The sequence below is a fragment of the Echinops telfairi genome, unplaced genomic scaffold (assembly GCF_000313985.2).
Source record: "Echinops telfairi isolate 266 unplaced genomic scaffold, ASM31398v2 ScPeMD7_7458;HRSCAF=8496, whole genome shotgun sequence".
NCBI lineage: Eukaryota > Metazoa > Chordata > Mammalia > Afrosoricida > Tenrecidae > Echinops > Echinops telfairi.
Genome location: NW_022111358.1, coordinates 15323134 through 15336056, shown reverse-complemented (window position 1 = coordinate 15336056; position 12923 = coordinate 15323134). Strand labels below are relative to the sequence as shown.

The 12923-nt window shown below is 37.3% G+C and overlaps 1 protein-coding gene across 4 annotated transcripts in view; it reads right to left on the bottom strand.

Moving 5' to 3' along the window:
* The window catches only part of TRIM37 (tripartite motif containing 37), a 124495-nt gene that overhangs the window by 82507 nt on the left and 29065 nt on the right, over positions 1-12923 (bottom strand). For all 4 annotated transcript variants that reach the window (XM_004707015.2, XM_045299755.1, XM_045299757.1 and 1 more), the window contains exons 6-9: positions 8273-8395; positions 6795-6918; positions 3309-3376; positions 2006-2130 (exon numbers count right to left, since the gene is read on the bottom strand). In XM_004707015.2, the coding sequence (XP_004707072.2) occupies positions 2006-2130; positions 3309-3376; positions 6795-6918; positions 8273-8395 (440 nt within the window). The remainder of the gene's footprint in view (positions 1-2005; positions 2131-3308; positions 3377-6794; positions 6919-8272; positions 8396-12923) is intronic.

Genomic DNA, 12923 nt, shown 5'->3' with positions numbered 1-12923 from the left:
GGTATCGCTACTCTCATTATTGGTCCTGAGGGGTTTATCTGTCCTGGATTCCCTGTGTTTCCAGCTCTTATCTGTACCAGTGTACATCCTCTGGTCTAGCAGGATTCCAGCTCTTATCTTTCTTTACCAGTGTACATCTTCTGGTCTAGCTGGATTTGTAAGGTAGAATTGGGTACATGATAGCGGAGGGGAGAAAGCATTTTAAGAACTGGAGGAAAGTTATGAGATTCGTCGTTGCTACACTGCACCCTGACAAGCTCGTCTCCTCCCCGTGACCCGTCTGTAAGGGGATGTCCAGTTGCCTACAGATGGGCTTTGGATCGCCACTCCAAACCCCCCCTCATTCACAATACAATTTTTTTGTTCTTTGATGCCTGCCTGATACCTAATTCCATCAACACCTCATGATCATACAAGCTGGTGTGCTTCTTCCATGTGGGCTTTGTTGCTTCTCAACTAGATGGCCCCTTGTTTCTCTTCAAGCTTTTGAGACCCCAGACACATATAGCCAGGCACCATCAGCTTTCTTCACCACATTTGCTAATGCACCTACTTTGTCTTCAGGGATTATGTTGGGAACGTGAGCATCATGGAATGCCAGTTGAATAGAACAAAGTGTTCTTGCATTGAGGGAGTCCTTGAGTAGAGGCCCAATGTCCATCTGCTACCTTAATACTAAACCTATAAGTAAATGCACATAGATCTATTTCCCTACCCTTATATATAAATATCTTTACATATGTACATGCCTGTACACCAGCAGTTCTCAGCTTGTGAGTCACGACCCATTTGGGGGTCAAATGACCCTTTTCACAGGGTTGCCCGATTCATAACAGTAGCAAAATTAGAGTTATGAAGTAGCAATGAAAATAATTTTGTGGTTAGGGGGTCACCACAACATGAGGAACTGTATGAAAGGGCTGCAGCATTAGGAAGGTTGAGAACCACTGCAGTATTTAGACCTCTGAAAATACCTTTTCCCTCCTACCTCTTTCCTCTATTTCCTTTTACTTTCCTCTTGTCTCACTATTAAGCTCAGCCTTCATTTGGATTTCAGTAATCCCTCTCGGTTACACTGCCCCTGATCAAGCCCTGCCAAGCTTCCTACAGCCTCCTCGCCATCAATTTTGGATCACTTGTTGTTCCCTTGTCCCTGGGCTTGTTAACACCCACTTCCTTTCCCCCACCTCTCCCATGTCCACCCAGAACAATTGTTCCCATTGCTTTCTCCTCCAGATTGTTTATCACACCTATCTTATCTAGATAGACCTGCAGAGATAATAATATACACGGAAAACATGACAAGGCAAAACAAAAAGCAACAAAAGAAAATAGCAACAACAGAAAACCAAGGACAAAAAAATAGTTCAAGGTCTGTTTGTTGACCCTTGGGACTGTTTTCCCATCGAGTCTGATGGGGCGCAATGCCCTGGCCCCAAAGTCTGTTTTTGGTATTCCATGGAGACTTCGTTGCTCTGCTCCCCTTGCTGTTGCACACCTTTAGTGTTTTGGTTTGGTGTATATAGCTGAATTTTAAAGTCACTGGTCTAACACCTCAGTGCAATTCTAAATATGCTTGAGGCAATATTATTCCAAAGAGTTCAGACAAAAGTTCTAAGACAGAAAACAAAAAGATGTCTCAGTTGCAACTGTATTCTCTCTCACTATTACTTAGGATCTGCAGATAACTTTATGCTACCTTAAGATTTTTCCGGCACTTCATCAGTTTTCTGAGTTTTAGGTTTGGCCACATACTTGTAATACTCAGTTACAGTGTAACCAGATAAGTAAACCCAAAAATTAAGTAAAATAAGAAACAGAAACTAAACAGAATCATGCTAGGAAAGACAGAACAACATGGAAAATTAAGTGTCTCCAAATTTATAACCTTCTCTTCAAGAAATAAATAAAAATAAGATGTATACATCCTGAATAAATTTCAATAGACCATATCATTATAAGCATCTTAAAATTGCAGAGTTAAAAAACAAACCCTGCTCCGTACCTGGTAAAGTCTGGTGGGACAGGAGTGGTGACGAAAGACGCCATGGGCTTTCGATGCACTTGCTGGAACATCATGAGGATCTCTGAACTTTCAGATATCAACTCACTCTTACTGCAAGACCGCAACTGTACAACAAAAAATAACTATCCAAATGAAGTTATTATTCATATGAACCTCACTATTCTTAATAAAGAAAGTAGGAATCATTCTGGTTATATTACGGAGGGGGAGGGGAGGAAGGAAGTGGAGGAAAAATACAGTAACTAAGTGAAATTTAAAGGTAAGAATTATTAAGACCATAAATGTACTCTCATTGTTAACAGTAAAATCACAATATAAGAGCATTTGTTTTTCATGAATGTTTCTTCACATATTAAGATATTCAAATGTTAAGCAGCTGTAAGTATGTGTAGGATTCCTGGTGGCTTCGTGGTTATGCATTGGGCTGCTAACCACAAGGTCAGGACTGTGAAACTAGCCACGCTCCTCGGAAGGAAGAAGAGGCTTTCTACGCCTGTAAGGAGTTAGTCTCGGAAACCCACCGGCACAGCTCTACCCAAACACTAAATCAACTGTAAAGGCAAAATACAAATATTTTGAGACATGAAGTCTGAAAGAATTTGTTCTGATTTCTCTTTCTGGAGGAACTACGTATCAAAAATAAAGGAGAGATCCAAGAGAGTAAAAAAACTAGGAATACAACCCAAGAACTGTGTGAAGGGAATCCTTAAGACGATGATTAAGAAAGTGACTGCAACAAAACACTGTGTATTTAAGAAATTTAAGAATTCCAAAATAGACAAAAAGCAGTTGAATATACAAAATACTTATGTAACATACACACTTTATTTACTTACTATGTTCTGTGCTTCTTCTTTACTTCAATCTAGAATATCAACTGCTGGAAGGGATTTTTTTCTGTTCCCCTTTGACTAATAGCTGTATCTTAACTATCTGTAAGATTGCTGGCCATGTATTTGGCACTTAGTAAAAATTTGCTTAATAAATATAAACACTTAATTTTGAGCTAAGCATCACTATACAGTACAATTTCAATTTTTTATAGATCAACAGAGTTTGATGAGTTATAACCAGTAAAATGAATCCTATTCTTACAAAGGTCTAAACTGTATTTATGTAGTTCCCCAACATGATGGAAAAGGGAAAAATCTTAAGAATCAGATGATTTCTTTTTCGTAAAAATTCCCATATCTTATACAATTTCTGACAAAATAAACTTTAAAGGAAAACAGATAAATATGGATAAAGACCTTATTTCATTTTATATTTAATATGTTATCACCTGATGCTCCACCTCCTGAAGTAAGGATTCCAACAGTTCTGTTTCCTGTGTGAGAGATGTCTTCTGACCTGTTTGGAAATAGCAAAACACCAACATATAGGCTCTTAACTCATTAAAGGTGCAATTAACTTGCACTGAACATTATATACAAGGAATTCGTTTCAAGAAAACAAAAAGTTTCATTATAGATATCCTAAAGAATGTCCTAGAACTTGAACAGGTTGAATCCAACATGTAGATGCTCTGAAAAGATGACTCCAGGGCCAACTTCCCTACAGTTTGGTGGGGGGGGGGGGGATATGCAGTGTAGCTCTACTAAATGTTCACTGACTATATTTGGAAGCAAAAACTCTTTTCCTAGGTCCTTATGTTTTAAGAAGCAATTTTTTTTAAAAGAAATAATTTGACATGCTGACAAATCTGACTTTTGGAGGAAGAAAATGAAGGGTGGAAGGCAAATCCCACAATCTGAAGAGCTGGACCACAACCTGTCTGATCAGGTTGTCACAAAGTGGTGGCTTGTGAGCTATTTTACTGCTGAAAACCATGCTACAAGTATTTCAGCGACCAGCAGGGTTACCCATGCTGGGCAGGTTTGGGCGGTGCTTCCATACTGAAACAGACAAGAAAGCCTTGTCATCTACTTTTGACAACTGGCCAAAGGCAACCCCATGGGTCACACTAGAATACTAGTCCACATAGTGCTGAAAAGGAGCCTCTTAGGTTGAAGAGCTCTCCAAATACACAGCAGCCACAGCAATGAATTGGGAAGATAACACAAGACTAGGTGGTCTTGAGAAGGCACTGACTCAAGGACAATTAACCACCACACATTGTTGAAAACACAGGAAATGACGGTAGCAGAGGTGATAAGGATTTGAAGGAGCAGAATTTGATAGAGGAACATCGAAAGATTGAACTTTTGTGCTTAACACCACAACCAGAAGCTTTTGAGTATTAAAAGACATAAAGGCAAAGTTAATTATCATTGGGGATCTAAAATCATCAAAGGTATCTCTACTACCACTCTCTCATTCCAGACTCAGGGGGAGACAAGAGACTGTGGGAAAACCACCCTGGACTTGATTTGAAAATCAGTGGTAGAACTGTAGTTAGTATGCATGAAAGTCTGAAATTGTTAATAAAGTCAGATTCCTGTTTAATTATAAAAGCTATCTAAGAAATCATGAATTGCATTAACTTCTCAGAGAAAAAGACCCTCAAACTCTCTATGGCTTCATGAACTTACAGAATTCTCAAACAGAATAGTCAAGAAAAAATAAGATCATCTACATGTATGTCTGACTGCAGTTAAGAACCTTAAAAAAACGTAAATGATGTAAAATCATCTATATGGTATAGTCAATGCTGAGAGTTTTTCTAAATGTGCCATTGAACAGATTAACTGTTGGACCTAACTAAAAAATTTTCAAGACCATTTGCTGCCGAATCTGTGAGCAAAAACTGAAATTCGATTATATTTATAATATTAAAATCGTGAAACAATATACAAATATCTAAGTTCAAAAATATCTGCATCCTATCAAAATAGTTAAAAATAAAGGTGATAAAGCAAAATTTTATTTATTTACTTATTTCTTTATTTTTATGCCCTCTCATATTCATTGCAGTACAGTTCACAATAGCAAGAAGCTGGAAAAACCCAAATGATGCCCATCAGTAGAAAGTAGATTAAAAAAAAACTCTGGTATATATACATACTGGAATACCTAGAAAATAACAGTGATACCATGAAACACCTCATGACATGGAGGGAACTGGAAATTATTCTGCTGATCAAAGTTAGTCAAACACAACAGGATTAATATTGTATGAAACCACTACTATAAGTATAAATACCAAGACAAAGGCAGACATCTGTTCTCAAATCATGTAATCTAACCTGGTGTGTCCCAAGCAGTGAGGCAGGGTGAATCCCTAATTCTCATGATCCACATATCATCTCCTTATTTGTCTATCTCAAAAACCACTTCAACAGAGGAGGCTTCACCCCAGTTGAGGTCAGTTTCTCATGTTCGGGGGAGAGGGGATAAAGCAGAATTTTAGACAGCACAAGGAATGGCTGGCTCTAAAGCCTTGGAACATCAAGAAATCAAATGTAAAATTTTTTACTTACACTAGTATATCTAACTCATGTTAAACTGTAATATAACACTAGCTTCAACAAAACAAAACAATGACTACTAAGAGCACAACTTATGCTCAAAGATTACACACACACAAATAAACTTCCATTAAATTTAGCTTTCAACAGACCTTCCCTTAAATCCTGTGTTCAATTCTAGGCTCAAAACAAAACAAAACAAAAAGCATATTAAGTGAATAAAAATGAGGCCTACTAGAAACCAAATAATCAAAACCTAAAGCTCGAAGACCAGGGAGTAATTACACTAATATTTACATATACCATATATACTCTAGTATAAGCCGAGTTTTTCAGCACATTTTTAATGCAGTTTTTGTGGTAAAATTAGTTGCCTCGGCTGATATTCGGGTCAGCTTATACTCAAGTATATGTGGTACCAACTCTCCATCATCAATGAAGATGAACTAGAAAACAAAAAAAGAGAGAGATTTATAGCAATTTATTTGGAATTGAAAGAAAGAACATTACCTCACAATTAGGTCCATTAGCCATTAAGATTACTTACCCAAAGGAGTGCTGGTGGCACAATAGGTTAAGCATCGGGTAGCTAACCCCAAAATGACTTTCCAAATGGCCAGGAAACCTTTTATTTTTAAATCATTTTATTAGGGGTTCGTACAACTCTTATTACAATCCATACATACATACATACATTGTGTCAAGAACATTTGTACATTTGTTGCCACCATCATTCTCAAAACATTTTCTTACTACATGAGCCCTTGGTATCAGCTCATTTTTCCCCCTCCCTGACTCATGAACCCTTGATAATGTACAGACAGTTATTGTTTTTCAATGTCTTGCACTGTCCAATGTCTCCCTTTAACCCCTTATCTGGTGTCCATCCTCCTGGGAAGGGGTTATAGGTAGGTCATTGTGTTCCCACTTTATCCCCCAACCTTCCCTTTACGCTCCTGATATGACTACTCTCAATATTGGTCCGGAGGAGTTTATCTGTCCTGTTATTCCCTGTGTTTCCAGCTCTTATCTATATCCATGTACATGCTCTGGTCTAGCCAGATTTGTAAAGGAAACCTTTTCTTTCTGATCGTTTCCACATATAGGTTAGACATTAGGCTAGGTTTGTAACAAAATGTAGTTACTGTATGTACTTTCATATAAGCCGACCTGAATATCAGCCAAGGCACTTAATTTTAACACAAAAACTGCATTAAAAATGGGCTGAAAAACTCAGCTTATACACAGGTAGATATAGTATATAGTGTCTCAAGATACCTTCCAAACCTAACAACTACTCATCAGACTGACCTTCCAGGAAGCTTTATGCATGCTGTACCCTAGCGGCATACATCACTCACCCATTAGTGTTATAAGCTTGTTCTTCAGCTGCGTGTCTAACCGTGCAATCATCATCTCAACAGCATTCCTAATTTCCCGAACACGCTCATCTTTTGCATTTCTTACAGCTTCTACATTTCTTTCCTAGAATATAAAGAGATAAATAGTATTTTAAGAATTTATAAAACAGAAACCGACATTAATGCAACCATTGCAATTATTCCTAAGTTAGTTGACTTCATTTCCTCTTTTAAAAATTGTTGTTATGTCATAAGTAATCTTTCCTTTAAAAATTCTGACCATTGAACTCAATCAGGGAAAAGGGTCTTAAAAATAATTTATTTTTACATAACAGTAATTTATATGATGTTTTAACAGTTAACCAAAATGGTTTGCAATTACAAAATATCTCAGATAATATATTCACAGTAAAGACGTAATAAAAAAAATATTTTAGAACTACTTCACATCTTCAACAACCTTAAAGCAAAATTAAAAAGAAAAACCAGTATCTACTATAGTGTACAGAAGTACTTTGTTTCTCTTCAAAACTAAATCCCGGGAAGAAAACTGCAGTGTATGCACACTTTGCACTGGCATGCCACAGAAATAAAAAGCAGCCCTTCCTATACTTATTATTATTATGCAAATGCATGCAGTGGGAATGTCAACCCTAGAATCGATCCTTATGACAAACTAAAGGTGATGTAGCCAAGAGAAAACAATAGGAAAAAGAAGTTGTTAAATGACGACCAAAGAGAACATCCAATTTGCAAATGACATATTCCACAATGACTCTGTAGGGTTTTATATATGAAGCTCAGACACTCTTTTCTATATATACAGTAATGTAAATAATTATTTGAATTTGATTTCCAAAAATATGAAACAAAGATGACACCTGTTCTTAGCAATGGTCTACAAAAAGACTATATTCCAAAAGTATACTTACTGCTTGTTTCAAATTTATCACACATTCCTACAGAAATACAACTATAAATAATGGCTTCCTAGAGAACTCACCAAAGCTATTTCACCTAGACAATATCTGAAAAGTAGTGTGATTAAATATTATTCTTTAAACTCTGTAGACAAATGGGTTTAAGTTCCAATTCAGGGCATGGGAAATAGTACATTTCCAGGCAGCACTAACTTTCCCAAGAACGGGACAACCAGGGACTAATTTTGACTCTGTAAAACTCAGTATCTACTGTATTCAGGCGTCAATTATTGACATCATAAGAACAGTCTTATCTTTAGTTTGCAGATCAATCCTCTAGTTTTCCGGCAGACTCCATTGCATCTCGAAGGGTCAAGGATTTGGGTGCAAACTTCACCAGTTAATTTGAAGTTAGTAAGAGACAGAATGATAATTGATACAATCAAATGCTCATATCTTGAAAATCTTGCCTTACAAATGATTGGTTTATATAATAGAATATATATTGTTAGGTTATTACAGAATATAAAAGGGATGATCTTTTAGTAACAGTCTTACCACTTCTTGAACTAAGCTGATCAATTCCATGAGACGCCGACGAAGTTTGGCTACCTCTTCATTCACTTTAGTGACATGCTGCTCATAAATTTCTGTCAAAGGTTTAAAGGTATGTCCACCATGCTGTTAAAAATAATAAGGATTATTTTAGAACATTTTCATATTCTATCTCTGAATTTATATTCCATGTGTAACTCTCTAACACAAATAAACTGGTAAATATTTTAAAATAAAATTGACCTTTTTGGTTTCCATTATTTGTTAAAGTTTGTTCCATGTAGAAATCCCTTCAAAATGTTAGTAAGATAGTTTAACAAAACATCAAAATTGTCTGTAAATCTCAATTCAGTACACAAAACCAAATTCTTGGTTATGACTCAAGTCATCTAGCACTACCCCACCGGCCACTCTACTCCTTGCCAACACCAACCTTGCATGTCCTTAAGCACCCTCATTCAACAATGACTCAAGTTAGATCTTCCCTGCCCTAATTCCATCTCTCAAATAGTCTTTAGTATCTTACCGGAACTTAACTCAGTCTTATAGAGTTAGGTTTATATTCATTCACTATCAACAAAACAATTAAATGCAGAATTAGTTTCTTTCTTTTTCTTTTTTTTTTAGAATTAGTTTCTTATGTCTTGCTCACAATTTTTAGAAGAGCTGAAAGCATTCATAAGACACTTAAGAAAAAGACCCAGGGTACCTAATTAGCAGAAGCAATGAATGCCATTTATCATGTTACACTCTACACAGATGGGAAGCACTTAAAAATTCGTCTTACAAATCTAGTTGTGTTCACAGAAAACATTTTTAGAGCTAGTAACCTAAAAACAGTTGTGCATTTAACTTCAATACTGAAACTAGTAACTCTTTTGATTATTAATTAAGTACATATTATCTATTTTAAAAACAACTTATTTTTAAAATAATTTTAATGGGGGTTTTCACAACTCATCACAATCCACTCATCCATCCACACTGTCAAGCACATTTGTACATCTGTTGCCATCATCATTCTCAAAACATTTGCTTTCTACTTGAGTCCTTGGTATCAGCTCATTTTCCCCTTCCATCCTCACCCCCCTTCGCTCATGTACGCTTGATAATTTATAAATTATTATTATTTTGTCATGTGTTACACTGTCCAACGTCTCCCTACACTCACTCTTCTGTTGTCCATCCCCCGGGGAAGGGGTTATGTGTAAATCCTTGTGATCAGTTCGCCTTTTCTACCCCACCTTCCCTCTACCCTCTCGGAATCGCCACTCTTACCACCAGGCCTGAAGGGTTCATCTGTCCTGAGTTCCCTGTGTTTCCAGTTCCTATCTGTACCAGTGTACATCCTCTGGGCTAGCCAGAATTGTAAGGTAGAATTGGGATCATGATAGTGGGGGGGAGGAAGCATTAAAGAATTAGAAAAAACTTGCATATTTCACCATTGCTACACTGCAACCTGACTGGCTCGTCTCCTCCCTGCAACCCTTCTGTAAGGGATGTCCAGTTGCCTACAGATGAGCTTTGGGTCTCCACTCCGCACTCCCCCTCATTCACAATATGATTTTTTTGTTCTTTAATGCCTGACATCTGATCCCATCAACATATTGTGATCACACAGGCTGGGGTGCTTCTTCCATGTGGGCTTTGTTGCCTCTCAACTAGATGGCCACTTGTTTATCTTCAAACCCTCAAGACCCCATACACTATTTCTTTTGATAGCCGGGCACGATCAGGTTTCTTCATCACATTTGCTAATGCACCTGCTTTATCTTCAGTGAGCGTGTCGAGAAGGTTAGCATCAAGGAATGCCAGTTTAATAGAACAAAGGGTTCTTGCATTGAGGGAGTACTTGAGGGGAGGCCCAATGTAGAAGGACCAATTTCCATGGATACCCAGCAACCTAAAAGCCTACCAACTTCTGCCCCCCACTATGGCATACTTTCCCATCAAGTGTCTGTTGGTTATTCTGAAACCTACTTATGTCAACTGTAGTTATTACTATAAGCATCAATCTACACAAACATTAAATGATGAACCATAACTAAAGTAAAAAAAAACAAAACTTTTTCTTAGACAAATTAACTTGAAAGTCTTAGGCGTTCATAAAGGTTCAACTACTTTTTGAAAGAGCCATTAAAAAAGTTCAGCTTTTTTTGGCTTAAGGATGGAAAAAAGTCAAGAATGGTACAAACACACACACACACACACAACACACTAATGAGAAAGGAAAGTAGGAAAACTCTCAAGAACAAAGGTTTAAGATTACCTCAGAGAGTCCGCAGATGGAAATAATAACACTGAATATCAATGGCCTTAACTCAGGCATTAAAAGACTGAGACTAGCAAACTGGCTTAGAAAACACAACCCATCAATCTGCTGCCTACAGGAGACACATCTCAAGGCTACAGAGAAAAATAAGATGAGAATCAGAGGTTGGAGAAAGTCATTCCAAGCAAAGAGCAGTTCAAAAAAAGCAGGGATTGCAATCCTAATCACGGATAAAATTGACCTCAAAGTGCAAACCATAAAGAGATATGGAGGGACACTATATAATGCTCAAGGGAATGGTAGACAAAGAACCACTAAGCATTGTAAACATATACTCCTGGATGAGAGACCCACTGAATACGTCAAACACTCCAAAAGATGAAAAAAGAAATCACAGACTCAACAATTATAGTGGATGACTTCAACAAACCACTCTCTGAGAAAGACAGATCACAGGGAAAGAAACTCAACAAGGAGGCTACAGATCTAAGCACGATAATTAGACAATTTGACCTGATAGATATCTACAGAGCTTTTCATCCAAATAAAAGTAAGTTCACATTCTTTTCAAGTCCACATGGCACTTATTCAAAGACAGATCACATACTGGGGCATAAGGCGAACCAACATGACTTTAAGCACATTGATATCATACAGACCTCTCTGACCACTGTGCCATAAGGCTGGAAATCAACAAAAGGAAGACAAAGAAATCAAGAGCAAACATTTGGAGGATGAATAACTCTCTACTGCAAAAGTAGTGCATACTGGCACAGATCAGAGATGAAATTAGGAAATTTCTAGAAATCAACGAGAATGAGCACACAATGTACCAAAACTTATCGGACACAGCAAAGGCAGTCATCAGTGTAAGCTTCATAGCAATACATGCACACCTGAGAAAGGAAGAGAGACTCATGACTGATATGCAGGCACAAAATTTACAACAACTAGAGCAGAGTCAGCAGGACAATCCTACTGATAGCAAAAGAAAAGAAATTATAAAAATCAGGGCTGAGATTCAGGACAGGCAAAATAAGAAAACTATGGAAAAAACTAATGCTACTAAAAGTTGGTTCTTTGAAAGGATAAACAGAATTGACAGACCACTTGCAAACCTAACCAAAGAAAGGAGGGAACAAATTTCAATAGCAAGAATAAGGGATGAAAGAGAGGACATTACAACAGACCCTAAAGAAATCAAAAGGATAGTTACACAATACTACGAAGGATTGTATTCCAATGAATTAAACAATTTGGAAGACATGGGCAAATTCTTCAAAAAACAAGCCCTCCCTAGATTATCCTCAGTGGATGTCATGAATCTCAACAGACCCATATCAATAGAAGAAATAGACAAGATTATCAAAGGATTACCAACCAAACAATCCCCTGGACCAAATGGCTTCACTAGAATATTCTACCAAGCATTTAGGGAAGAACTAACACCAATCCTACACAAACTCTTCCAGAACATAGAAGAAGCAAACTCCCAAACTCCTTCTATGAAGCTAGTATAACTTTGATACCAAAACCGGGCAAGAAGCCCACAAGAATCAAGAGTTCAGACCAATATCCCTAATGAACATCAATGCAAAAATCCTTTAACAAAATACTAGCCAAGAAAACACAAATGTATATAAAACAAATAATTCACCATGACCAAATGGAATGCATACCAGGGATGCAGCGATGGTTCAACATACGAAAGACCATTAGCATTATTCATCACACTGAAATGAAAAACTTTAAGAACCACATGATAATATCAATAGATGCAGAAAAAGCGAGACAACATCTAACAGCAATTCCTATTTAAGACACTTCAGAAGATAGGAATGGAAGGAAAGTTTAAGACAATACAAGCTATGTATACAAAACTAACAGCCAACGTGGTAGTTAATGGAGAAAAGACTAACACAATCCCACTGAAAAAGGGGACCAGACAAGGATGCCCCTTGTCCCCATTCCTACTTAATATCATGCTGGAGGTTTTAGCTAACAGCATAAGGCAAATAGGAGACATCAAAGTTATTCGCCTAGAGAAGAAAGAGGTAAAACTATCGGTATTTGCAGATGACATGATTTTATATGTGGAAAATCCCAAAAATTCTACAAGGGGAGTACTGGAGGCAATAGAGTAGTTTGGCAGTGTGGCAGGATACAAGATCAACAAACAGAAGTCCATCGAACTGCTATACATATCGGATAAGAAGACCACATAAGAGGAGATCAAAAGAGTGGTACCCTTCACAATAGCCAAACATAAATTGAAATATCCAGGGATATACCTGACTAAAAGAACAAAAGATCTATACGGGGAAAACTACAGAACACTATTACAAGAAACCAAGGGCAACCTCAACAAATGGAAGAATATCC